Raw genomic sequence first — 26,081 nt, 5'->3', positions numbered from 1 at the left:
AAAATCTGCTGGGAGTAGAGCAGAGCCATAGCTAGGTGATCTTGTGCTCCCCAGCCACAGACAAATTAGCTCTTCTTTCTGCCTCTCCTCTAACTCCCCCCTCCATCCATTCAATTCCTTACGCACTTCACCTTGTAATGAATTCTTTCACAGAAAATCCAATACTTAATTATATTTCTTAGCTGATTTTGCACCCCCCTGCCTGTGCCCCTGGTGGGGTCCTTCCTCACTGCCCCCTAGCTACAGCCCTGGGGTGGAGTCTTCCTTGCCTCTGAGAGGGCTGGAAAGGGCTTGACTTTTCCAAGACTCTATTGCCACCTTTTCAATGTAGGGATCACATTTTTGTGAAATTTTGTGAAATCTGTGAAACGGGTTTTTGTTGCATGTACCTTTCTTTCAATAAGGGATAGATGAGAAATTTGTTCATTCCATGCTTTTAAGTGAACTGACCACCACCTTTCCTCACAGATTAATAATATGGATATGCAAATACTTATTTGTCAGAATTTGCACCTCTCCAAATTTTGCGACACAGATAGCAAAAAGCCCATCGAAGCTTGTTTTAAAATACATATTTTATTATAAAATGTGTTCAACAGTGTGTACACTGAGATAAAATATGTATTTAAATATGTATTTTTTTGATATAATCATATTTAAGTGTGTATTCAAATACAGATTTCCATACAGACTGGTTGCTTTTTTTAATGCCGATTGATGCAGATGCAGCATAGAAAGGATTTATGAATTAGCACATGTAAAACTGAAAACAGACTCGAAATTAATGGTTCCATCCATTCTTACTTCAAAGGGATTGAGGGCTGCTTGTGAGTGTCCCTGCTTTCATTCTAGAAATCCACTCTCTGGTGATCTGCAATCTATAACCTCCCCAGATGCCAGCAGTTCCTAAAAGCCTTGTGATGCCCTCAGCTAGGCTTTCCTCTAAATGCACAAAGCAGAAGTGGCTCACCAGGTGGAACTATGCATAATTCTGGGCAGGTGCATCACTGTTGCTTATGAGGAAGGAAAACGGGGAGGAAGTGAGACAGTCAGGGCAGTGCAAACTCCCTCCCAGTCCCCCGATTTTGCCTTATATACAATAAATACAGTCACATAGGACTCCCTCTCTGTGGTACAATGGGAAAACTGGTTTTCCTAATGGTCTTGAGTATTTTCTGGGGCTGCTATACACCCGATATTTCCCAGACATAGCTGGGATTTGTCTTTCAAAAATGGGTGAAATTTTCGCAAAGCAGCTGAAATGTACGGGGAAACAACTTTTCTGTCCAAATTTTCACTTTTGGAAATATGGCAAGTTTGAAATAATGTTAAGTCTCCATCAGATGTACTGCACTGAATTTTTTGTACTTCTGTTATGCCTATTGAATTGATGATGATGATTTAAGAAAAGCTTTTATTGAAGTAAATCAAACAAACCTAACTTTTATTCAGCGTAGACTCACTGGAATTAACAAATACGACTAATTTAGGTCCATTAATTTTAATGGGTCTGCTCTTAGTAAAGCTTAGTTAATACTACCCACAAATACATCTTTTCACCTTTCACTGTTAAGGTAAGCTTGACCCTCCATATACCCACTGAAATCATAAATTCTAAAGCACCCTGAGGATGAGATAGAAAAACTGAAGCATATTTTGTGAGGTAAGAACAACTTTTAAAAGATTGGAGGCCAGGTTTCAGCATGTGCAAAGAGAGAGGAAGTGCAATACAGCAATTCGGGTTTGTGACCAATTTGAGTCATATTCAGAGTAGACTCATTGAAATAAATGAGCATGGCTAATTAAGGCACCTTCGTTTCAGTCGGTCTACTCTAACTTAGAGTACAGCTACAACCCCTAGATGCTTAGGTGGGCTAATGTGGTATGTGAGACACTCCATATGTTCAATGCCCTCTCTTTGGCTACCTGTAGACCTTGCTTTTTAACCAAACTGTTTCCATTCATGGTGCCTAAATGTTTGTACTGAATAATCAAAAAGTCCTATGTAGTTTCTGTAATGCATTTTCAGTTAGGGCGTCACAGTTTTGAGGTGCTGGGCACGCAATATTTCAAGGAAGCTGGTTGCTAGGCCTGAGAGCGAGCGCTTTGAAGGAAATCTCAATACGACAGCTGTGTGCCTCCAAATGAAATCTTCATGCCACACAGCAGATTACAGATGTGTGGGACCTGCGTATCTCATATAAAGGGTAACTGGGGGAGGGATGGAAAGAGAGGCCATTTCTAGCACGCAATATGAAACCACGATGGGTCAGACAATCCATTTGTGCATGTACAGAATCCACGCCACTCCACTAAACAGTAGGCTTTCAAGGCGACTTGAGAGGTTTAAAAGTATCTTCATGTTCTCGAGATGATCCATTCTCCACTGGGTTAGTAGACATGGTCATAGACTCGGGACTCACATTATTTAAGGTGGCCAACTTGGCGTCTGCCTGGTACTGATGGTCCCGGCTGGTACCACGCCTGTAGCTGGACACTTCTGAGGCAGTTCCTTCAAAGAGTTTGGCCATGAATCCGAAGCCGGCTGATCGAATGAAAGAGCTGCCGCTGAAGGCGTAAAGGATGGGGTTGACGCTACTGCTGAAGAAGGCGAGAGCCACCAAGGTCGGCCTAGCCATCTTAGCAGCTTTCTTGACATTTTCAGAGCCGCTCCACACAGCAGCCACATCCAGAAGGTTCACTATGTGATAAGGGAGCCAGAAAATAGTAAAGGCCAGCACGATAAGTCCAATGAGGTGGTTTGTACGGCGTTTCCGACGGAAACGGGTCTCCTTCAGCCGTAGGCCGATGTTTCCGTAGCTGTAGAGCACGGCAACAAAAGGCACCACAAACCCAGTGATGGTTTCGAAGAGATTGTGGAAGACCAAATGATTGGTTGTGGGATGAAGGATTAAACAAATATACCTATTTCCCCAAAAAATCACCTTTCTGTAGAAAAGTACAGGGATGGCCAAGAAAACAGCAGCCAACCAAATTGCCAAAACCAGAAGCCATGTGGTACGTTTGGTGCGTATCTTCTGTGAGATGAAGGGCTTGGAGATAGCTAAGCAGCGGTCCAAGCTCATGAGGGCGATGAGAAACACGCTGCCGTACATGCTGACCCCACAGATGTAATGGCAGGCTTTGCAGACCGCCTCGCCGAATTCCCAGTTCCCAGCGCTTAGAAACCGCAGGAATACGGGCGCCGTGAGCAGCACTGCCAAGTCAGCTATGGCCAGGTGAAGGATGAGGAGGCATGTGACCGTACGCTTGCGGACAACACAGCCTGCGCTCCAAACCACAAAAGCATTGCCAGGGAAGCCCAGAATGAAGGCGAGAGAGAGCACAGTTAGGCCAACTGCCGCGCCTGGCAAGGGCGATAGCGCTGATGTTGCATTCTGGGTGATGTTGGAAGTGCTCATGGTCCTCTTGGGTGGCAGACAGCAGTGGAGGAACTGTGTAGGGAAGAAGAAGGGAGAGAAACATCAGCAGAATTTTATGACTGCGGGCACACATTTTATTCTCGAGTCAAACTTGGACCAGAGCTTGATTAGCATTTTTCTCATCTAGCAGCTTTGAGACTATTTTCCCTTTCGCACAAAGCGGCTGTTAAATGTAACCATGCACATGCTAGTGTTACCAGACAAAAGTCTGTTTTCCTTGGTTCCCAAAGCCGGTTAAGGATGCACAATGAGTGGAAAGGTTCGAGTCTTTCTTGCTGTAGCGATAGTGGCTCAGTTTGGTTTGCTCTCCAAAAAGACTGAGCAAAACAACACTCGAGGCATAAAACATTTCTACAGGGTTGCAGAGCATGACCACACCCATGCCTGATTCCCCCCACTGCTCCCGAACTTGCTCTTGACACCAGGTGCTAATTGCTGATAAGCTAAAAGGCTTGCCTGAAGCCCTATCTGATTTGGTTGTTGCTCTCTATTTGCAGAGCATTGCTTTTAATATGAACTTTCAGCTTGCTGATGGGCCGAACTGGTGGCGTTTGGGCTGGAACCTGAGAAGTTATCCCCCTCGATAGAGCCAGACCACTGGGTTCACCCAACCTGGTGGTGTGCACACTGACCAGGAGCTCTCCATACTTCAGAGCTAGGATATTTAAACAGGAGCTTCCTTGAGGTTTTGTAGCCCTGTTTAGGGAAGCTTTTAATGTTTAACAGACTATTGTATTTTAAAATTCTGTTGGAAGCCACCCAGAGTGGCTGGGTATAAATTATTATTATTAATTATTATTATTATTATTATTATTATTATTATTATTATTATTATTATTATTATTATTTCTTTTATCATGGGATGGTCAGGGGGGCATTGCACTAGCTCTCTTGCAGATGCTGCTGTTGCTTGCTGCCTCTCCTTAAGCTATTTCACTCTTTGATACTGACTTCTCCATCACAAGTTCATACAGAGTTCACAGGGAAGGGAGAGTTGTCTCCTTATTCCCTGGGTGTTAGCAGGCTAATCAGAGTACCCAAGGGGGCACTTTTACTTCACCTGCTGCCAGCCAGCCAAGCCCAGGAGGCCAGGGACTTGTGGGATGGAGGCTTGATGCTGTCCAGTGGGGTGTCGCTAGAACGTCGGATTAGGACCTGGGAGATGAGGTGTTCAAATCCCTGCTCAGCAGGGACAGCCGAATATATTTTGGCACCTAAGGCGGACCACAAAATGCAAATTCCCTCCCTGCCAGGGATGAAGGTGTGAATGAAGTTGTACAATAGGATCAAGCAGGGAACAAAGATCTACACTGGGATCTGCTGCCACCTGAGGCGGTTGCTTCACCTTGCCTAATGGGTGGCCTGGAGCTGTTCCTCAGGCATGAAGCTCACTGGGTGTGACCTCAGGTTGGTCACCACCCCTCGGCCTAACCTAATTCGCAAGGTCACTTTGAGTATTAAATGGTGGGGAGGGAAGAACCATGGATATTACCTTGAGCTCCTTGAAGAAAAGGTGGGACAGAAATGCAATGCATAGAAATAAATAAGTAATAGAATTTCCCGTTGATCTGCTCTTTCTGCTATACTTGGAGCACAAAACTCTTAAGCCATTGAGCTTTGCTTCAAGGGGGCAGGCTTCAAATCTAGCGGAGCAAAATATTTCGTGATTGCTGCCCCCATCCTGCAGCAATGGACTTTCATAGAGGATGTGCCACCTGAATCGACAGTGACGTCCGATGCTCCCTTCGACTAAAAGAACAAAGACTTCTAGTTTCTTTAAAGCCCATGAAGCAACTTCCTTGCAGTTCTTACATAAATGGTGAGGCAACTGTTTTGCGATGGGAGAAAGGGGGAAGTGTGTGTGTGTGTGTATGCACAGGAGTGCATAGGGGTGTGTTTATGCATGCCCCTCTACCAAGACTCTTCTTGGAGAGGAGCTCCATCGTTTCCCATTTCCCTTTCTGTGTTTGCCCTGCAACAATGGAGCAAAAACGTTGCATCAGTGGTGCCTTTTCCACTCGGAAGTTAAAAGCAGCTGCGGGGGGATCTTGTTGGGTATAGATAACCCATGGATAAAAGATTAAGTGCAAACACCCATTCTGATCAGTGCTAGAACCTCAGTAGGTGTCTCTCTCTCTGTGTGTACAGACAGATAAATACAATAGACATAGATTGTATAACTATGTATCACATTTGTATCATATTTGATTTGCACCATAATGGTTTGTTTGCTCATAGTACCAATGTTCCAACAAATATGTTGGGTTTACCTTGATAAGGTAAAGGACTCCTGGACAGTTAATTTCAGTCAAAGGTGACTATGGGGTTGAGGCGCTCATCTCGCTTTCAGGCCAAGGGAGCAGGCGTTTGTCTACAGAAAGCTTTCCAGGTCATGTGGCCAGCATGACTAAACTGCTTCTGGCACAACGGGACACCATGACAGAAACCAGAGCGCACATAAACACCGTTTACCTCCCTGCCTCAGCAGTACCTATTTATCTACTAGCACTGGCATACTTTCGAAGGGCTAGGTTGGCAGAAGCTGGAACAGAACAACGGGAACTCACCCCGTTTGTGGGGATTCGATCTGCTGAGCTTCTGAAGCCCAAGAGGGTCAGTGGTTTAGACCACAGTGCCACCTGCATCCCTGGATAAGGGCTCCATGAGACATAGCATGAGACAAACACATTCAGACAAACACAAGGCATTATCAGAGCCCAAGGCCACATTCCAGCCAGATCAAAGTGCTCAATGAGGGTTTGAAGCAAGATTGGTGTGGTGTGTGTCTGGGAAGGATGTGTGGCCTAGAGGAGAGTATTTGGGCCCAATGCCTGAGGTTGCCCGCCCAGGAGAAGGGTAGTGTACACCAAACACCTGTAGCAGAACTCAAAAGCGGGTTGAATGCTGTTTCTAAGGTCTGTCTGTCCCAATGCTCTATGAGTCAAGACTGCTCTCTAGCTGTTTGCTGGCAGGAAAATTGTAGTATTCATGGCAAGTAAATTCCCTGGGGTTACGGTATGCCACGTCATGTGGTTCTTATCACATCCGTTCTTCTTTCTCCAGAATGTGTGGGCTTTGTGGTTTCTCCATGCAAGAACCAAAAATTCAGGGCATCCTCCCTCACCCCCAAATGATACCTGTCAAAGCTGAAACTGAATCAGGTTATTGTCACTTAGAACCTGCTTTTAGAAAGGCTAAGCCTTGCCCCCCCCCTGTGACGAGAGTGCACTAAGCATACACAGATGGCCTTTGCCATCTCCTATTTAACACACGGGAGTACTTCTGATGTGTATTCCTTCATGTGAAAATGCACATGAATATGTTGGACTTTAAGTGAGGTGAGGTCAGACTATGAATGATATTGATGGTCAGTTCCATGTAATTACTACTACTACTACTACTACTACTACTACTACTACTACTACTACAGGCAAAGGGCCTTCTTGGTAGTGGTGCCTGCCCTGTGGAACACCCTCCCATCAGATGTCCAGAGAATGAACAATGATCTGACGTTTAGAAGACATTTGAAGGCAGCCCTGTTTAGGGAAGCTTTTAATGTTTGCTGTTTTATTGTGTTCTGTTGGGAGCTGCCTAGAGTGGCTGGGGAAACCCAGCCAGATGGGCAGGGTATGAATAATAAATTAGTATTAAATTATTATATTATTAAAAAGAAAAGAAAAGTAGCTTCTGAATTAAAAGCAGCCACTTCAATTAAAAGTGGAGGGTTGAGAGTTAGTAGACTTCCTTTTTACCCTGGCTTTTGACAGCTGAGATGTGTATATTTCAGGACCCACCCTATTTTTGTGACTATAAGTTGTATTAATTGTTGTTAGCCCTCTCTGGGACCTTAGGGTGGAGGGGAAATATAATAAAAACACAAACACAAACAAACAAATACAGTCTAGGGATGGGAGCATGAGATTTCACCCATTTAGGAGTACAGGGATGTGACTTTAGTAGCATGCCAAATACTCTCCAAGGACTGGCCTGAGAGGAAGACAACAAGAAAAATGGGTGAAGACAGAGAGCTGCTGTGTCTAGTTCTGGCGAATTAAGGAAGAGGTAGACAAATTGAAATAGCTTCAAAGGAGGGCAATAAAGATTGTCAGTGGTATGGAAACAAAGTTCTCTGAGTTAAGGGTGACAGAACTGAGCTTATTTAGCCTGGAGGAGGGAAGACTAAGAGGGGAGAGGACGGTACTCCAGATCCCTGAGGGTCTAGGGATGAAAGGGAAATCCAATTTGGTTCACCTTTAAATCTGAATTTATCACATTGACACTTTCTGAAATAACATGAGAAGCAAAACACAGCCAAGCTTCAGAATTCTCACTTACACAAAATGTTGTTCTCCAACTAAAGAACATTCACAATAATGCATACAGTACGTTGGGGGGAAGTATAGAGAAGAATGAATATATTAATGAAAACAAGATACAAAAGTGCATCAGGAGAATTTGCTTGCAGACATGAGTGCATTAGTCAAAACTGCATACAAATATGTTTATTAGAGAAAAATTCACACTAAAATGCTGGAGAATTTTCACGAGGACTTAGTAAAAAGAAATAGCAAAATTGAGGGGGGTTGGGGCGGGGAACCCTGAGAAACTGAGAAAAGAGAATCTGACAGATCTTTCCACCTGTGCAAAGGAGAGGTTGTTCTCTGCTAGTGCAAGAGGCTGGAGCTGGATTGACATGTGCTTAAAGTTTCAGGAGGATAGATATCAGTTGAATATTAGGCAAAACCTCTTAACGGCTTAGAGGGGTGATGAGTGAATATGTAAATTTTTGTTTCTTCCAGTTTCTCATATATTTTTTTCAGTCTTAAGGTCACTTCTCCACATTTCCTTGTCATTTTACAATATATATTTTTATCCTGCCCAAACGAAGTCCTCCTGAAAAATTTTCAGCATTCTTGTCTGAATTTTTCAATCTTGCTTAATATTCACATTTTTGCAAAGCAATTTCCCCCAATATGTGTGGGGTTCATGAATATAGGCACATTTTATCCAAGCACATTCACCGACGCACACATTATGTAGCTGGATAATGACCTTGCTAAATCTGAAGAGGTGTGAATTTTGGAGGATGATTGTGTTTCAGTCTGCATATTGTTTCGGAAAATGAAAATTATGTAAGTTTGGTTTTAAATGGAAACAAATGAATTTCCCCACCACCCCATCTCAGAGGCATGTGTCAGTGGTCACATCCACACCATCCATGTAAAACACATGGACTCCTGGGAACTGTAGTTTTGGCTTCACACAGAGCTACAATTCCCAGCACCCTTAACAAACTACAGTTCCCAGGATTCAAGGTGTGTGTGTGTGAAATCATGTGCTTTAAATGTATGGATGCAACCCAGTGTTTGCTGGGGTTAGGGTATATAGGACTGAAGCCACAGTACAGATTAGAAACAGGTACAGCTTCAGATACTTAGCCAATTCATTAAACCACAGATTAAGCCACTGAAAATAGTGAAAAAACCCACAGCAATTAAATTTAAAATATTTTGGTCAGATATATTCTGGTCCAACTAACTGAGCAGCAGATGAATTTGTCAAAATTATGGTTCTTTAATTTTCCAGGTGATGAAAACTACCGGGGGGGGGGATCTAGCATGCTCGTCCCCACAACCCCTTACCCAAACCACTACTTTATTTAAGCAATGTAAGGGGGGGGGAGCTGAAAAAGGACTAAGGAGAACTATTCTAGTGAGTTGTGGTGGTAAAGTGTTTCAGATCCCTACATAGCCATGGGTCTTTGTCTCAGCAGGCTGTCCAACCACACAGGGTTGTGGTGGAGATAAGGATGGGAGACTATCTTGCACACACCCTTTGTGCACTTGGAGAAAAGGTGGAATAAACAGTCTAATCAACCAACCAACCAACCAACCAACCAACCAACCAACCAACCAACCAATAATAACATGCATGCCAGACATGGTCAAAGGAACCCTTCATTTTTTGTCATGGCTTCACATCTTCCAGAACCGCACCTGCCATTGAGAAAGGTCCCTGTAAATTCCCACTGCAGCGATTCTGCCTGGCTTAAGTTATGCCCTGTTAAGGATGCCTCCTGCTTTTCACTCTGATTGTTGTCCCATTACAGGGACACCAAAGGAAACACTGCCTTATACTAAATCAGACAATCTAGCTCAGTCGGCTCTCCACGGACTTGCAGCCTCTTTCCAGGGTTTTTGGGACAAGGGAGTCTCTCCTATCCCTACCTAGAAATTCCAATGGATTGAACATGGGACTTTGTGCACGCAAAGCAGCTTCTCTGCCATTGACCTACAGTCCTTCTCCAAAGAACCCGCCAGCCCCTCTTACCCTTTCGGACTTTGAAATCTCTCTGTCTGCCACCGACTTCTCCAGCTGTCTGTGCCCCGAGGCTCGTCTCGTTTCTATATTTGCATATCACCACTTGCGGAGGTGGTGAATGTGGGTCTGTTTGTTTGTTGCCTCGCTTGCTTTCTTAATGACTTCCACGGACCCCCAAGAGGAAGTGAGCTGACAAGTTTCACAAGAGTTGAGTAAGTGATGGGAGGAAGCGCTTCTGGCGATGGGGTTAGCCACCGGGCTGGAAAGGTGAAGAAGCGAGAGGGATGGAGGTAGAGCCACCGTCTTCCACCTCTTTGGGGTGCCATTTCATTCCTCCTGCAAAAGAACGGGCTCGCAATCTTAGATCCAGCTTTGTGACTAGAGGATCAGGCAGCCTCAGTTATATAGTGTCCATTTCAGCAACTTCAGCTGGGGCTATTTCTGGGCACAATGATCCACATTCTGGTAGCCTCCAGGTTAGATGACTGCAGTGTGATCTGCATGAGGCTGCCCTTGAAGATGATTATTATTATTATTATTATTATTATTATTATTATTATTATTATTATTAAATTATATTTATTATTTATACCCCACCCATCTGGCTGGGTTCCCCCAGCCACTCTGGGCAGCTCCCAACAGAATATTAAAAGCACGATAAAACTTCAAACATTAAAAACTTCCCTAAACAGAGCTGCCTTCAGATGTCTTCTAAAAGTCAGATAGTTGTTTATTTCCTTGACATCTAATGGGAGGGCGTTCCACAAGGAGGGTGTCACTACCGAGAAGGCCCTCTGCCTGGTTCCCTGTAACCTCACTTCTCGCAGGGAGGGAACCTCCAGAAGGCCCTCAACGCTGGATCTCATATTGTTTGTCTCACTATCTGCTGTGGAAAAAATACTTCACCTACATAATTATTTGTGTCAGTTACTTTGTCATTACATTATTCTGCCCAATTCATTACAACGCAAACACGATGCAAACTTTGGGAGTAATCAATTATGCATCATTTGCAGACTGAAAACAACAGCAGCAAGTGCTGATTGTGTTCAGTAGGTTGGTTTCTGTTCTGGACTTGGGATGAATAAGAAAACCTTGGCAGTTTCTGCTCATGTTTCTGTTTTATCAGATTTCTCTGGCATTGCTATGCCTAGGGCAGCAAAGAATAGTTTTGGGTCAGCCCTGCAAATCTGGATAGCATCAATGAACTGTAGAACAGAATACAGTGCTCTAAATAAAATAGCGCTTTCCAACGTCACTTATGCTAGAATGTGCTAAAAATTTGCGACAAAACAGACACAGCATTAGGCATTTAGATGTTATTGGTTGACAATGTTCCTTATCAGTTGCTAACATACCTGAGTCAGATAAGATAAAATGTTTCCAGAGCAGTTTGATTAAAAAGGGCACAGTTAGAGAGCCGTTGTGCAAAACATGCTAGGCAAGTGCAGGAAATAAACAGCAGTCAATATAAGGCATGCTAAATTGCAGAAGTGTCAAAACAATAGGTTTCTTAAGCACAGCAGCTGGTGCAAAGAGTCTGGGAGTTTCCAAATCTAACACATTCTTGAGGGTAGGGCCTTTTAAAGCAACCAGGCCTCTCGGCAGGGGCTCCAATTACCTAGACTGATCCTCCCCTTCTTACCAGGTGGGGTTGATGGGAGTTGTAGTTCAAAGCATCTCAAGGGCACTAGGTTGGCAAAGGAGGTAGCAGTAATATCCCCATTTCTAATGAAGATAACAGAGCACATTTGCTTCACCGTGGTATTAGCAATTGAAGAACGGGGGCTATTAGGTGTAAAGTCTCTCTGCCTGTGTTTTGTGAATGCTGTATGGAAAAGCACATGAAACTGACCTTTGAAGAATTTGTAAGTAAACCATTTTTTTTAAACTTCCCAAACATGTGGTCTTTTTCTCTGCTAGGGGAAGAGGGGAGTTTTGGCAGGAACTTAGATGGGCATATTTTAAAGATCTAACGGCCTATATTTCCATACTTTGCTGTGCTGCATGTTTTGTGATTTTAAATCTCTGCTGGGGTTCTCTCACCTGGATTTTGGCATAGTTTTTCCCTTGCCACCAACACCTTTAAGTTTGTATTATATTCCAGATTACACTGAAGTGCAAACTAGATGTGATGTCTTGTTTTTTATTTATTTAGTTTTGAAAAATAGCTACTTGGGGTCTAATATTGATCAAAATGGGGTGTGTGGCTTTACCCTTACCATTCCAGTCAGATGCACCCCAACCCAGCTGTTATTCTCCCTCCAGAGGAAAAAGCACCCCTTGTCCAATACTTTTGCCTCCATTGTGCAGGACAAATTAAAAAGAAAGAAAGAAAGAAAGAAAGAAAGATGCACTCCTCTCCAAGCAGAAACTTCTAATATGAAGTCCCTTGGTAGAGCCAGATGTTGGCGGCAGTGGGGGCACACTGACAACCTTTGTATGGGGGGGGGATTCTAAATCTTCCAGTTAAAGGCAGAGCTACAAAGCTAAGCAGCGGAGCCTGGCACCTCTTGAGTCTGGTAGGGTGGAAGGCCCCGAAGCCCCCAGTAGGTTGGGCCAGAGTCCATGACAGGCACGGCCAAGTAATTCCAGTTCTGCCCACATCCTCCTCCCTATGGGCTTCTATCATGACAACAGTGGGATTAAGGAAGAGGAAGTTGACAACCAGTCCCTGGACTGGGTGTAAGTAAGAAAGCAGGCAGGTGAGGGCCGGCTGAGGGCAGTTTGATGTTGGTGGTGCAGCCAACATATAGCTAAAATAATATGAAGTCTGTGCCTCACACCAACTGCTCTTTCTCATTCCACCGCAGTCTCTACAGGTTCTAGCAGTGTTACGGGACACGGTTACACCTGTGTGTGTGATTTTGTCAGTCTCTTTCCATGCCCCGGATGTGGAAACGGTTCCCTTTGCAAATTCCTGCCTGTGAGGCAATATATGTATATATTTAGGCCACCCAGATTGTTTCAACGGTGTGAATCTAATTCCTCTTTTTGTCACACAAGCCTTTAGGCAATAAAGATTAGGAAACATTGTCCCTAGAATGACCCAACCTTGAAATCCCTTTGCTGCTTGCAGCAACGCAACCCGTTGTCCCTCCAGACGCTTCTACTACAGCACCCCCTGGTGTTGTGTCGGGTCTCTGCCAACAAATACCTGACTCACGGCTGACTCATTTCCTGTTCCCTTGGCAAGAACTCTTGGCAAGAAATCGAATTTTGTTGTGATCCAAGCAGGTTTATTGCCTGTGGAGAATTCTCCTGCTTTCAAGTGACCCCAGAATCTGAGAGCCAGAAATCAATGATGGGATCTGCTGACATTTTCATCTTTAGCTTAAAGATGCTGGTGTAATTAGGCAATTTTAGTCTGGATCAGGGCTAGAGTCAGCACCTGGTACCTTAGGGCAGCTCCTGGGGGTCCATTTTTGGGGAAGCTTCACCCCTAACTCTTAAGATGGACCTCGACTGAAACTTTTTGTAGTGCTCTGATTAGTGCTCGATGGAGGAGTCTAGATGCCATTATAATCCCCCATAGTACCACAGTGGCATTATATTGGAGGTCTTGTGAGAATTCATGGTGGGCACTAGACCAAAATCTTGGTGATGCTGAGAGCACTAGGACACACTAATAGAAGAGAAGGCCCACAAGACTGCCCTGAAGAATGTAAGAAGAGCTCATTCAGTCTATTGTCTGTTTTATTGCATTTATATCTCACCTTATCTTAAAGGAGCTCAACGTGGTACACATGTTTCTCCCTTTCCACATTTAATCCCCTAGACAACCCTTTGGGGTAGCTTAGGCTGAGAGGCAGTGACTGGCCCAAGGTCACCCAGTGACCTCTGTGGCTGAGTGGGGCTTTGAACCCATTTTTCAGGTCCAAGTCCAATACTCTAACCACTATACCACACTAACTCTCTTATTTATTTATTTTTTTAAAAAAAAAACACACAAATTTGATTTGAGTTTACAAAGAGAAATACAAAGATACAAATATTCTTTTTTTGGGGGGGGTTTCAAACTAAAACATGAATCCAGAGGCATAAACGAGAAAGAGAAGAGAGAGGAGTGAAAGGAGAGAGAAAAAGAGATAAAGAAAAAGGAATTAAAAGAGAGAAAGAGAAAGAAAGAGAGAAAGAGAGAATGTGTGGGGAGGGAGTTAAGAAGCTTAAATAATTTTTGATTCGAAGTTTTGATGGCTGTAATAATGGAATACTGAATGGTTTAGTTTATATAAAATATGCAGGGATTTATGTTATGTAAAATGAGCCATGGAAAGAGAAGAAGGGAAGTCATTGGTATTTTAAGGTTGTTTAAATGAATATTCTAAAATGCAAAACAGAAAATGTAATAACTTTCAATTCTTCGTCTGTCCACTATATATAAACATTATTCATGGATAGCTCAGTTGGTAGAGGGTGCAAGTCCTAATCTTAGGGTCATGGGTTCAAGTCCCGTGTTGGACCGGCTGTACTTGAGGGGTGATTCCAACATATTCCACACGAGAAACGTTTATGTCCCTGTGGAGATGGCAGTACTGAATCGGTGGCACATGCCCTTCTGGCTTGCACTTGACTTGAGGAATGAGATTATCGCCCCTCTTTTATTGTCCATTCCGGGTCGCCCAACCACTGCCACAGTGTCCTTTCTCTTGGCAGATCAAGATGAGCAGGTGACAGCAAAGGCTGCAAGGTTTTTAGCTGGGGCAATCAGAATAAGATCCACATTTGACTATTGATTCAAAACCCTAAAATGTATTTTATATAATTGACTTTTTCTTTCTATTCTTTGTATATCGTATTGTTGTTTTATTGCTATGGCCGATGGCTGATGCAAATAAAGATTCATTCATTCATTCATTCATTCATTCATTCATTCATTCATTCATTCCCATGCTGGGCAAAAGATTCCTGCATTGTACAGGATTGGACAAGATGACTCCCGTGATCCCTTCCAACTCTACAGTTCTATGATTCATCCACTCCGGTATAACGTCCAATAAAGGCACACTGACCCTGTTCTCACACTGGCACTCCTCACTCCGCAGTCATCCAGATGCTTGCAAAGAGCCTGCAAGCAGGACGTGAGTGCCACAGCGCCCTTCCCACTTGGGATTCCCAGCAGCTGGTATTAAACGCCAAGCTGCCTTCACCAGTGGAGTTAGAATATAGCCATATGCAGCCTTTGTGCATGTACCCACCATGCACACATGGGACAACACTCCTTCTTGCAAACTCTCACTGATTTCCTCCAAGCCTCTTCTCCAAGCACCAGTTCACCAGCTCACATTTGAGAGACTCTGCAAGTGCTCAGCCCAGTGAGGTGAGGCTCCTTACAGGCGCATTGCTAAAAAGAATGCAAATATTTGGCTGTGCCTCATCCCTGCTAGGGATGGGGGAGAAATCCTATTCAGTTCACATGAGAAAACAAACTTACTTAATTCATATGTTCCAAAGCAAGAAGCAGATCGCAAGCCAGTCTTCAAAATTTGCTCTTTTTTCCCTGAATTTTGCAGTGAAGTTCTCCAGCTACATTTAATGTAAAGGTAAAGATAAAGGGACCCCTGACCATTAGGTCCAGTCGTGGCCGACTCTGGGGTTGCGGCGCTCATCTCGCTTTATTGGCCGAGGGAGCTGGTGTATAGCTTCCGGGTCATGTGACCAGCATGACTAAGCCACTTCTGGCGAACCAGAGCAGCACACGGAAATGCCATTTACCTTCCCGCTGGAGTGGTACCTATTTATCTACTTGCACTTTGACGTGCTTTCAAATTGCTAGGTTGGCAGGAGCAGGGACCAAGCAATGGGAGCTCACCCTGTGACGGGGATTCGAACTGCCGAACTTCTGATCAGCAAGTCCTAGGCTCTGTGGTTTAACCCACAGCGCCACCCGCGTCCCACATTTAATGTACATTTAATGTACAAATGTGCATATATTGGGGCACTGTTGCCCAGAAATGCACAGATTAATGAAAATGACATAAAATCGCATTATCTTTGGGAAAGCTGCTTTGTGGAAATGTGCACACACGTATTGGGCAAAACTGCACATAAACATGTGTGCATTGTCAGCAATTTGCGCTGAAAGTTTGGTGAATTAAAAATGAATAAATTTAAATTGATGCTGCAATGTGGAGAACTGAGCTTCAGGCTGCAAAACTTAGAGAAACTGAAATCAACATCTTTGCCCAGCCCTAGTTGTAGCACGGATGTATTGCTTGTATTTCATCACTCAGATTTGGATTAGGGTTGAAATGTAAGGGCCCTAGGTGAAACCAACAAACCCCAAGTAGCTGACTCAATCCAGTTTTGCCAAATCATACATTCCTCCCACCCAACCACATGCTTTTAAAGTAGCCAAGGGAACAGATCCCCCATCAGTCTCAAGGGGACCTGCAATGGGGAGAACGGGTAGCATGGAAGCTGAAGGAGTTCTGTAGATAGAGACAGCATCAGATCAGGCAGACCCTCAGCTCAATGTAAGGCAGTTGCTTAAGCTTTGCTAGAACATGCCAAAGTCCTGTTTCCTACATAAGCCAGCAAGTCACCTAAGGGAAGCCAGAGCATGAATGGAACCACCATCCTTTGTCCTCAATAGCTGATATTTACAGATATACTGCCTCTGTCCCTGGAGGTTTGCTATATGGCTATTTAATTGCATGCTCTAGGGACGCGGGTGGCGCTGTGAGTTAAAACACAGGGCCTAGGACTTGCCAATCAGAAGATCAGCGGTTCAAATCCCTGCGGCAGGGTGAGCTCCCATTGCTCGGGTCCTGCCCCTGCCAACCTAGCAGTTCGAAAGCACGTCAAAGTGCAAATAGATAAATAGGTACCGCTTCGGTGGGAAGGTAAATGGCGTTTCCGTGCGCTGCTCTGGTTCACCAGAAGTGGCTTTGTCATGCTGGCCACATGACCCGGAAGCTGTATGCCGGCTCCCTCAGCCAGTAACGCGAGATGAGCGCTGCAACCCCAGAGTCGGTCACGGCTGGACCTAATAGTCAGTGGTCCCTTTACCTTTTCATTTTAACTATAGCTTTAAGCTCCTCTATATGCATGTGTGTGTGTGTGTGTGTGTGTTGATGGGATATGAATCTTGACAGGAAAAAATGGGTAACGTTGATGGGCATACCTTCCATAAATGAGTCTATTCCTCTCTTATGAATAATCCCTTTGCAACTGAAGTACGTCTGTTCAAACTCTTGAGCCCAATAAATTGTGATCTGTGCCAGTTGCAACTGGAAGGTCTGAAGAAATTGAGGCAAACAGTAGGTGGCACCAGAGTCAATGGCAAGCAGAGCCAACTCCTACTAGTTTTATATCCATTCTCCTACCTGCTGAGTTCTACTTGGGGATCAACGCTGAGACTCAGGAGGAAGAGGCTGACAGCCAGTGTCACCCACTGGGCTGAGCTGGATGTAAATAGGAAGGCAGACAGTGAGGACTGGTTAAGGGCAGATTGAGAATGGTGTAGCAGTACCCCATTCAGTCTAACAAAGCAGCCTCCACTTATTTCAGTTAAAGCTGTCCAAGACATTTTGCTGCCTGAGGCACACTGCAAGGTGACAACCCTCCCTTCCATGTACAGAGGTACCTTGGTTCTTGAACTTAATCCATTCTGGGAGTCCGTTCGACTCCTGAAACTGTTCAAAAACCAAGGTGTGGCTTTCAATTGGCTGCAGGAGCTTCCTGCACTCTTGCAGAAGCCAAGTCGAATATTTGGCTTCTGAAAAACGTTCGCAAACCAGAGCAATTACTTCCAGATTTGCGGCGTTCGGGAGCCGATTTGTTCAGCAGCTAAGCCGTTCAAGTACCAAGGTACCACTGTACAGAAGTTGATCAGACTGACAGCCGAGTCTTACACTGTCAACAGTACCTGAAAGCATCTGCCTCACTCTGCCTAACAGTAGGGCTGACCCCAATTCTAATATCATCCGTATTTTTTTCTCTCTCTCACTCTGCTTACAATACCTGAAATTTTCACTGACGTTTCATTTAAAACAACAACAAATGGGCACATCTCAGCAATTCACAAGAAATCTTTCATTTATTATTGCAAACAATCCGACACAAATAAGGATGGACTATTGATGTACTTTGGATTTTTACTCCTCTTCAGCATATGGAAAGGAGGATTCACATGCAGAATAACTGTTTCAAAAATGAGACCTGCGACAAAATGTGTGGCACGGAGTGCTGCTGTTCACATCCAAATTCTAATTTCTTCCTGTCCTCTAGCAATGAGCTGGCATTCCATGGCCACTGAGCATGCTTAGTCCTCATTGGACTGATTTTGGAGTTTCCCCACTTGGAGTTTCCCTTCTAGCCCTTCTGAAAACCTTGGATTGCCCCCTGCTTGTTGGCAATAGCTGCATCTTGGCTGTGCCCATTCGGATGCAAAAGCAATGATGCTCACAGCATGAACTTTGGAAATAGAGATGTGTTTGTGTGTAGAAGCCCCTACTGGATCCTGCTGCCTTCAGAAAACAAGAATGAATTCACCGCTCTTAACTTCTAAAAATGGGCGCTTGTGCTGCAGGCAGATAGTGAAGGAACGCTATGCAGGTTTTGTCACAGTGGATCTACAGATCTCTTTCCTTGTGGGCACACCCTAGCCCATTTTAGCTTATTAAAAAACAAAAACAAACCTTGCTGTAAGGTTAGAAATATTCCACATCAAGATGGATAACATGCCAATTTAACATACAAGAGAGGCAGAGGGAGAGAAACTGTACAGGAAACAACATAATTTACATTGAAATATAAAAAATATCAGTTCATCCAACCACCTTTGGTTTCCTAAACACACACACACAAAAACCCCCTCAACAACAACGACTTGGTAAAATATAGCAACCTTAGTTGAGTCGCTGATTAGAAAACACTGATCTCCTTCACACCATAGCAAACTTCAAAAATGTGGGGTCTCCTTTGTCATCTTTGTGACCCCAGCCCCAAGGAGCAAAGAAAGCTTAGAAAGGGGCTTAGAAAGAGAGATGGCTTTAGAATTAAGGAACATCTGGGCTCATCTGAGCTGAGGAATTTGTTTTCAGTACCAGAACTGAGCTCACATTTCTTTTCTGCGCAAAACCTGTTGTTGGTTCCAGTGGCGTAGCGTGGGGGGTGCAGGGGGGCCGGCCACACCGGGCGCAACATCTGGGGGTTAGGGTTAGGGGGCGCAAATCCATGGGTTAGGGGGCACAAATTACTTGCCTTGCCCCGGGTGCTGACAACCCACGCTACGCCACTGGTTGGTTCCCCACCTGCCCCAAAACTTTCCTCATTTCAGCAGCCTATTCAAGCCTGATTTCATCAGCCAAATTTGGGGAAGGGCTGTAGCTAAATGGTGGAGTATATCCTTTGCTTGCAGAAAGTCCAGGACCCCCAGCTTCTCTTGGTAGGACTGGGAAGAGACTTCTGGTCTGAAATCCTGAGGAGCTGTTGCCAGTCAGTGTAGACAATACTGAGTGAGATGGACCAAAGTCCAAGGCCGCTTTCTGTGTTTCCTGAGGTTCCCCATGATCTAACTCAGTATAAGTCAGCTTCCCATGTTCCCATTTTACTTAAAACTGGTCTGGAAGGTCCAGCTGGTGCGAAATTTCAAGGCTAGACTTAAAAGTTTGCACTGGTTGACCATATGCTAGTGGGCCAAGTTCACGGTTCTTGGAGTAATTTACAAGGCCTTTAGCAATTTGTGTCTACGGTACCTCAAGAACCATCTGATACTTTACATGCCTCCCTGATCACAGAGATCTTGGAGGGAGCTGTTGTTAGCAACCCCTCTCCCCCATGGCTCTGCATTCAGCATTGTGTATCCATTTCTGCAGAACTTCCTCCTGACTGACAGGCCCCTTCTCTTAGTGAAGCATTTAGTGAAGACTATTTTAGCAGGCATTTTGAGGAGGCTATGCTGATTTTATGGTTAATTCTGATCGACCTTGTATATTTCCTAACCTTGTTGTAAAAGCCACAGTGCTCATGCAGTGGGGGTGTAAGAAATCTAAAGAACATTGAGGGAAATAAAAAGGATGTTAAGGATGACCCCCCCCCAGATGTTCCTTTTGGGTATAATAGAGGGTGAGATACCTCTAAGAATGTATTGAATCTTTTTCTTTAAGCAACTGCTGCGGCCAGAATAAGGTAAAGGGAAAGGGCCCCCTGACCATAGGTCCAGTCGTGGCCGACTCTGGGGTTGCGGCGCTCATCTCGCTTTATTGGCCGAGGGAGCCAGCGTACAGCCGCTTCTGGCGAACCAGAGCAGTGCACGGAAACACCGTTTACCTTCCCGCCAGAGCGGTACCTATTTATCTACATGCACTTTGACGTGCTTTTGAACTGCTAGGTGGGCAGGAGCATGGACCGAGCAACTGGAGCTCACCCCGTCACAGGGATTCGAACTGCCGACCTTCTGATTGGCAAGTCCTAGGCTCTGTGGTTTAACCCACAGCGCCACCTGCGTCCCGTGACCAGAATAGCCTATGCACAAATGTGGAAGGACAAAAACAGTCCAACAAAAGAGGATTGGCAGAATAAGTTAATAGAACACGTGGAGTAAGCGAGGCTGACTGCAAATATAAGAAACCAGGATGAACGTACCATAAGAGAGGAGTAGGAAAACTTCCAGTAGGACTGGATATAGGAACAGCAGCTAAATCAGTTAGAAGGTGTAGAAAGATATGTAGCACAACTAAGAATAAAAAGGAACCCATGGAAGGGTGTGTGGGGAAGTGGAATAATGTAGAAGGATAATGAAGAATATTGTGAAATGGATGTACCAATTTACTGTTAAAGCACAAATACAATGGAAAAGAGAGCAAAGGCCACAGTGCTAAGTGGTATATTAACTCTTGTAATAACAGAATGATAATAATAATTTGGAATAAGAAAGGCTGTTGCTATTGTGAAACAAATGGAACTCAGAAAACCTTGTTGATCTACAGCAAATCTACCAGCAGTTCTTCACCGACGTTTCCCCCACTTCTATACTATTGCCCTCCAACATTTCCAGAATAGAAGTTGTACTTAATTTAAGAATTGAGAGGTGTAGCTCTTCCCTGTCTCTAATCCCTCAGGTGTAAATTATTTATTGAGGAGGGAGACACTTTGTATATGCCCAGAGTCACCCTTTGTTTTACAGTGGTACCTCAGGTTAAGTACTTAATTCGTTCCGGATGTCCGTTCTTAACCTGAAACTGTTCTTAACCTGAAGCACCACTTTAGCTAATGGGGCCTCCTGCTGCTGCCGTGCCGCCAGAGCACAATTTCTGTTCTCACCCTGAAGCAAAGTTCTTAACCTGAAGCACTATTTCTGGGTTAGCAGAGTCTGTAACCTGAAGCGTATGTAACCTGAAGCGTATGTAACCTGAGGTACCACTGTATAAGTTTCACATCTGGCCCTGAAGGCAAAAACCTTGGATTACATACGCTTCAGGTTATATATATATATATATATATATATATATATATATATGCAGGTTTTGGTGTCTTCGGGTGTCTTCCCGTGTAAGAGTCGGGGTGTCTGTGCGAAGACACCCGAAGACACCAAAACCTGCATTCCTATACCCGTGAAAATCTACGAAAGCATATATATATATATATATATATGACTAAGCTTAGTGCACTGAGTATCAGATTAAACCTGATTTGGGTTGAAGGAACAATAGCTGTGGAAGTAGTTTAGCAGCTTTGTAGTGTGGACATGGTCTCAATGAGTTTCCCAGAAGCCAAGTTTCCCCAAAAAGAGTAGCTAAGACAGCCAGGCCTAGCAGATGGAGATGGAGATGGCTCAGCAGTAGAGGACATGCTTTGTGTAAAGAAGGTCCCAGGTTGAATGCTGAGCATCTCTCATCCGGGCTGGGGAAACACACTGCTTTAGACCCCAGGGAGCTGCTCTTAGTCACTGAGCTACTGGTCTTCAACTGGTGGGTCAGGCCCCATTAGTGGGTTGTGGCTCGATCCAAGATGGATCACACCAGGAGCACTCCCACCACGCAAATCTATGCAAAAGGTAAAGAAACGGGTCCCCCAATGCATGTTTGCATTATAAGTTGGTCCTGAGTCTGAAAAGGTTGAAGATACCTGGTGTAAACAATACTGAGCTGGCAGGACTGACTCATAAAGCATAAATTACATGTTGTGTTGAAACCTGGCATGATTCAGTCTAGGAGTGTCTGTATCCGAGTTGCTCTCTTGTGCCACCAAGCCCCGGCCCTCCGTCCTTGTCCAGCCCGTCACAACTCTCCAGGGGCTGCTGGTCCATGCCCATGGCAGCTCCTGCCACCACCACCAAGTCTTTGGCCAGGTTTTTGTGGGACTGGGATCTTCTGCCGAGCCCATCGGATGCCCCCTCAAAGAATTGGGCGATGAAGTTGGCCCCGGAGGTCTTGATGAGGTTCCCAGCCACGAAGACATAGAGCACAGGGTTGATGCTGCTGCTGAGGAACGCCAAGGCTGTGGCACCCGCTCTGCCACTCTTCCAAGCCTGCCCCAGTCGTTCCGCCGTCCACCCTGACGACAAGTTAGAAGCTACCTGGAGCACGTTGACGATGTGGTAGGGCACCCAGAGGACAGCAAAGCAGATGACAATGGCGACAATGAGCTTCTCGGTCCGAGCCCCCTGTCTCCGCTTCACTCCCCTGAGGCGGATCAAAACGGCAGAATAGCAGCCGACGATGATGGTGAAGGGTATCACAAAGGCCACCACGGTTTCCAAGGTGAAGTGGAAGATGGTCAGGCTCGGCCTGGGGTGGCAGGGCTCACAGATGTACCTCCCTGAGGGATCCTTGACTACTTGTCGGAAAAGGAGGGCCGGGATGGATAACAAAATGGCCGCCACCCAAATCCCAGACAGGATCTTGACCACCAAGTGCTTCTTGCGAATGGCTTGGGAGAAGTAGGGCTGGTTGACTGCGAGACACCGGTCCACGCTCATGAGGGTGATGATGAATATGCTGGCAAACATGTTGATGCAGCACAGGTAGTAGACCCCTTTGCAAACTGCCAGGCTGAATAGCCAGTTCTTGAAGATGAGGAAGATGATGAAGAAAGGAGTGAGGAGAAGCACGACCCCATCGGCCACTGCCAAATTAACGACTAGGAGGCAGGTGACTGAGCGGTGACTCGGCTTCATCTTCCAGAGGATACTCCAAATGACAAAGAGGTTTCCAGGCAGCCCGATAAGGGCAGCCAGGAGCAGGAAGACAATGCCAGTCACACTGGAGGTCGGGGAAGACAGGAGGGTGCTGTTTCCAGAGGTGTGGGTGCAGTTGTTGGTGGCACCACTGGAAAGAGGGGCTGGGGACTCCCTGTCAGGAAGGAAGAAGAAGAAAAGCTTGAGCCAGGAGGAACTGAATTGCGCCTTAACCCCTGTCCACCTTGGCTGCCACAAATTGCAGTCTATTTTGCTCACAGCCATCTCGTGCTTTATCTGCATCTCTCTTTCCTGCTGTGGTCTATCACACTCCCTGAAATTGATACTGTAAGCTCACTGGGGCAGGGGCCTCTCTCTTTTATGTACGCACTGTAACTTTCAAAATGTTTTGATTATTGAGTGTATTTGTATGGCTTGCAGTGCAGAGTCCCGGGTTCCTTTAGGAAGAAGGGCATGACGACGACAATTATAATATCAATAATATTAATAATATTAATCGCCAGAGCAGCGTTGTCACGCTGGCCACGTGACCCGGAAGTGTCTCCGGACAGCGCTGGCCCCCGGCCAATAGATGTGAGATGGGCGCACAAACCCCAGAGTCTGGCAAGACTGGCCCGTTCGGGCAGGGGTACCTTTACCTTTACCTTTATGAAGTGATGAGGGGAGGCGGGTGGCGCTATGGGTTAAACCACAGAGCCTAGGACTTGCCGATCAGAAGGTCGGCGGTTCAAATCCCTGTGATGCGGTGAGCTCCTGTTGCTCGGTCCCTGCTCCTGCCAACCTAGCAGTTCAAAATCACATCAAAGTGCTAGTAGATAAATAGGTACCACTCCGGCGGGAAGGTAAACGGCGTTTCCGTGCACTGCTCTGGTTTGCCAGAAGCGGCTTAGTCATGCTGGCCACATGACCGCCAGCTCCCTCGGCCAATAAAGCGAGATGAGTGCCGCAACCCCAGAGTCGGCCATGACTGGACCTAATGGTCAGGGGTCCCTTTACCTTTACCCATGAAGTGATGATGGTGATGTTTTTACTACTCCATCAATAGGGAAGAGTGACAACTAGAGGAAAATGTTCCTGTCCTGAGGAGATTGCAAATTGGATTTCGGCAAAGCTGGGGCAACAGAAGGAAGGGAGGAAGATGATCTAAGCAACTGCCAGTGAAGCTTCAGAATCAGGGATAATGATTTGGTGTGTGTGTGTGTGTGTGTGTGTGTGTGTGTGTGTGTGTGTGTGTTAGAGAAGGCCAATTGTATTCTCCTCCCTCCCCCCTATCCACGGGTCTCTGTGCCTGAGCTGACTGGGCTGCGGAGGATGGAGCTGAACTGCTTCTCTCCCGGCCGATTTTTTTCATTGACTTTGTGGGTGCCTGGCCTCCACAATTATATTATTGTGGGTACCCAAACACCCACAGCTCCCTTATGCTCCTATCCCTCCCTTGGTTCTGCCTTCTTCCTTTCAGCTGTGTCCTAGCCTTGCATTTTATTCTGTTTATGGTATTATACCACACAACAGCTCCCACCCTCTAGGCAACATGGTCCACCCCTTTCACCTGCACCCCTGTCCTTGCTCCCGTTTCTTGGTCACACCCTATGCAAGAACATAAGAATGATCAGGTCAAAGGACCACAGAGTCCAGCATCTTCCCTCTCCCAACACTGCCATGGCAGATGTCTTATGGAAGCCATCAATCAGGGCAGGAAGACAACAGCCCTCCCTCATGGTTGGATCCCAGGAACTGTTATTCAGCTGCCACCGAACATGGAAGCTCCATTTAACCATCAAGGCTGATAATACCAATGGACAGACCCATCCTCCATGAATTTGCACCATCCCCATTTCAAAGCCCCCTGAGGATGCAGCCCAGTGTCACTCCATTCTGTGGCAGCAACTTCCACTCAAAAGTCATCATTTGAAAATGCTTTCTCCTGCCTTTCCTGAATCTCCTGCCAATCAATGTCAATTGATTCCCAAGCTCCCCAATTTCTACTGCAGAGAGAGAGAGAGAGAGAGAGAGAGAGAGAGAGAGAGAGAGAGAAAGCATGAGCATGCCTCTCTCTAACCACATTCCCCAGAGGGTGCAAAATATTTTTAAAAAACCTCCCTCATGTTTTCCCTCCCTTAGTGGCTTTCAGTCTTCCCTCAAAGGCAAGATGCTCTACCACCACATTCCCTAATCATTTGAATAGTCCTTTTCTGTCCCTTTTCCAGTTTTATGATATCCATTTTCTCATCAGTCGGCCACAACTATAGACAGGTTTCCAAGTGCGGCTTCCCCATGGATTTGTATGAGGGCATTATCACCCTGGGCAGCTTAACTTTCAGTCCCTTTTCCTGATAATGCCTGGAATTTTCCACTGGAATTTTCCAGAGCGGTGCAATGTTTCTGTTCCTTTATTTTGACAACAACCATCATGCAAAATACGCAAAACAATATTTTGTCTTGTGTAACTCAGGGATAAAGAGTTGCGGGTGTGTTTTTTTTCCTGGCATCCTTCTCACACATTGCCACACATACTTCCAAACCGCCAACCTTGATTTCGGTCTATCCCAGATCTGGGCTACTTCCTACCCACTTTATCTTCCTCAAACTTCCAACCTGAACTATCGCAATGTGGTCTTCTTCTGGATCTGCTTATGGTTCTTCGCCCTGACTGAACCTGCAGTGCAATGACTTACATGGGTGAGTTGGTCTCTGACTGGAGCCCAGCGAAGCTTCTCTTGCTCTGTCTGCCTCTGTCTTCCCTTCACATCCTTTCCCTGGGCTGCGAATTATCTCCTTCTCCCAGAGCTTCTGAGCTGCTGCTCCTATTGCCGCTTTGCACGTCCAGACTGGAAGCTGGAATGAGGTTGAGTAATGGAAGAGGAGGGAGTGGCAGAAGGACTTGCCTTCTGCACACAACCCCCCCCTTCTTCGCTAGATCTCCAAGTTGGGACTTGCTGGCACTGAGGAAGACCACACCCAAAAACATTTGTGCCAGGAGGACCCTGGTTTTCTCCGTGGTGTTTCTTCCCTTACTCTCTCCCCCTTGCCTTCTGGCCCCTCTGCCATCCTTTTCTCCTTGTCTCATCCTTTCATTCAAAGAAATCCGCCTGGACGTTGCTTAAAAAGGAAGCAGTTAGATGGCACGAAGCTGGCTGCGGAGCACAGATAATGGAACCCACAAAGCCTCTCGA

At 45.5% G+C, this 26,081-nt stretch overlaps 1 protein-coding gene across 2 annotated transcripts; it reads right to left on the bottom strand.

Annotated features, from left to right (window-relative positions):
• Positions 1-557: 557 nt before the first annotated feature.
• LOC309516867 (leukotriene B4 receptor 2-like) lies at positions 558-26,081 on the bottom strand. Of its 2 annotated transcripts, XR_014213051.1 has the most exons (3): positions 9,774-10,065; positions 971-3,455; positions 558-930 (listed from the first exon to the last, which is right to left on the bottom strand). XR_014213051.1 is itself a non-coding variant. In XM_082195816.1 (2 exons), coding segments are annotated over exons 1-2 (1,146 nt in total). In that variant the 5' UTR covers positions 25,586-26,081; the 3' UTR covers positions 21,360-21,918. The 2 variants fall into 2 exon arrangements, 1 of the variants encoding a protein (XP_082051942.1); XM_082195816.1 differs by lacking the exons at positions 558-930; positions 971-3,455; positions 9,774-10,065 and adding exons at positions 21,360-23,062; positions 25,584-26,081.

The sequence above is a fragment of the Podarcis vaucheri genome (assembly GCF_965113315.1).
Source record: "Podarcis vaucheri genome assembly, chromosome: 13".
NCBI classification, from domain to species: domain Eukaryota; kingdom Metazoa; phylum Chordata; class Lepidosauria; order Squamata; family Lacertidae; genus Podarcis; species Podarcis vaucheri.
The sequence above is the reverse complement of the archived record's forward strand: the minus strand, read 5'-3'. Positions and strand labels throughout refer to the sequence as shown.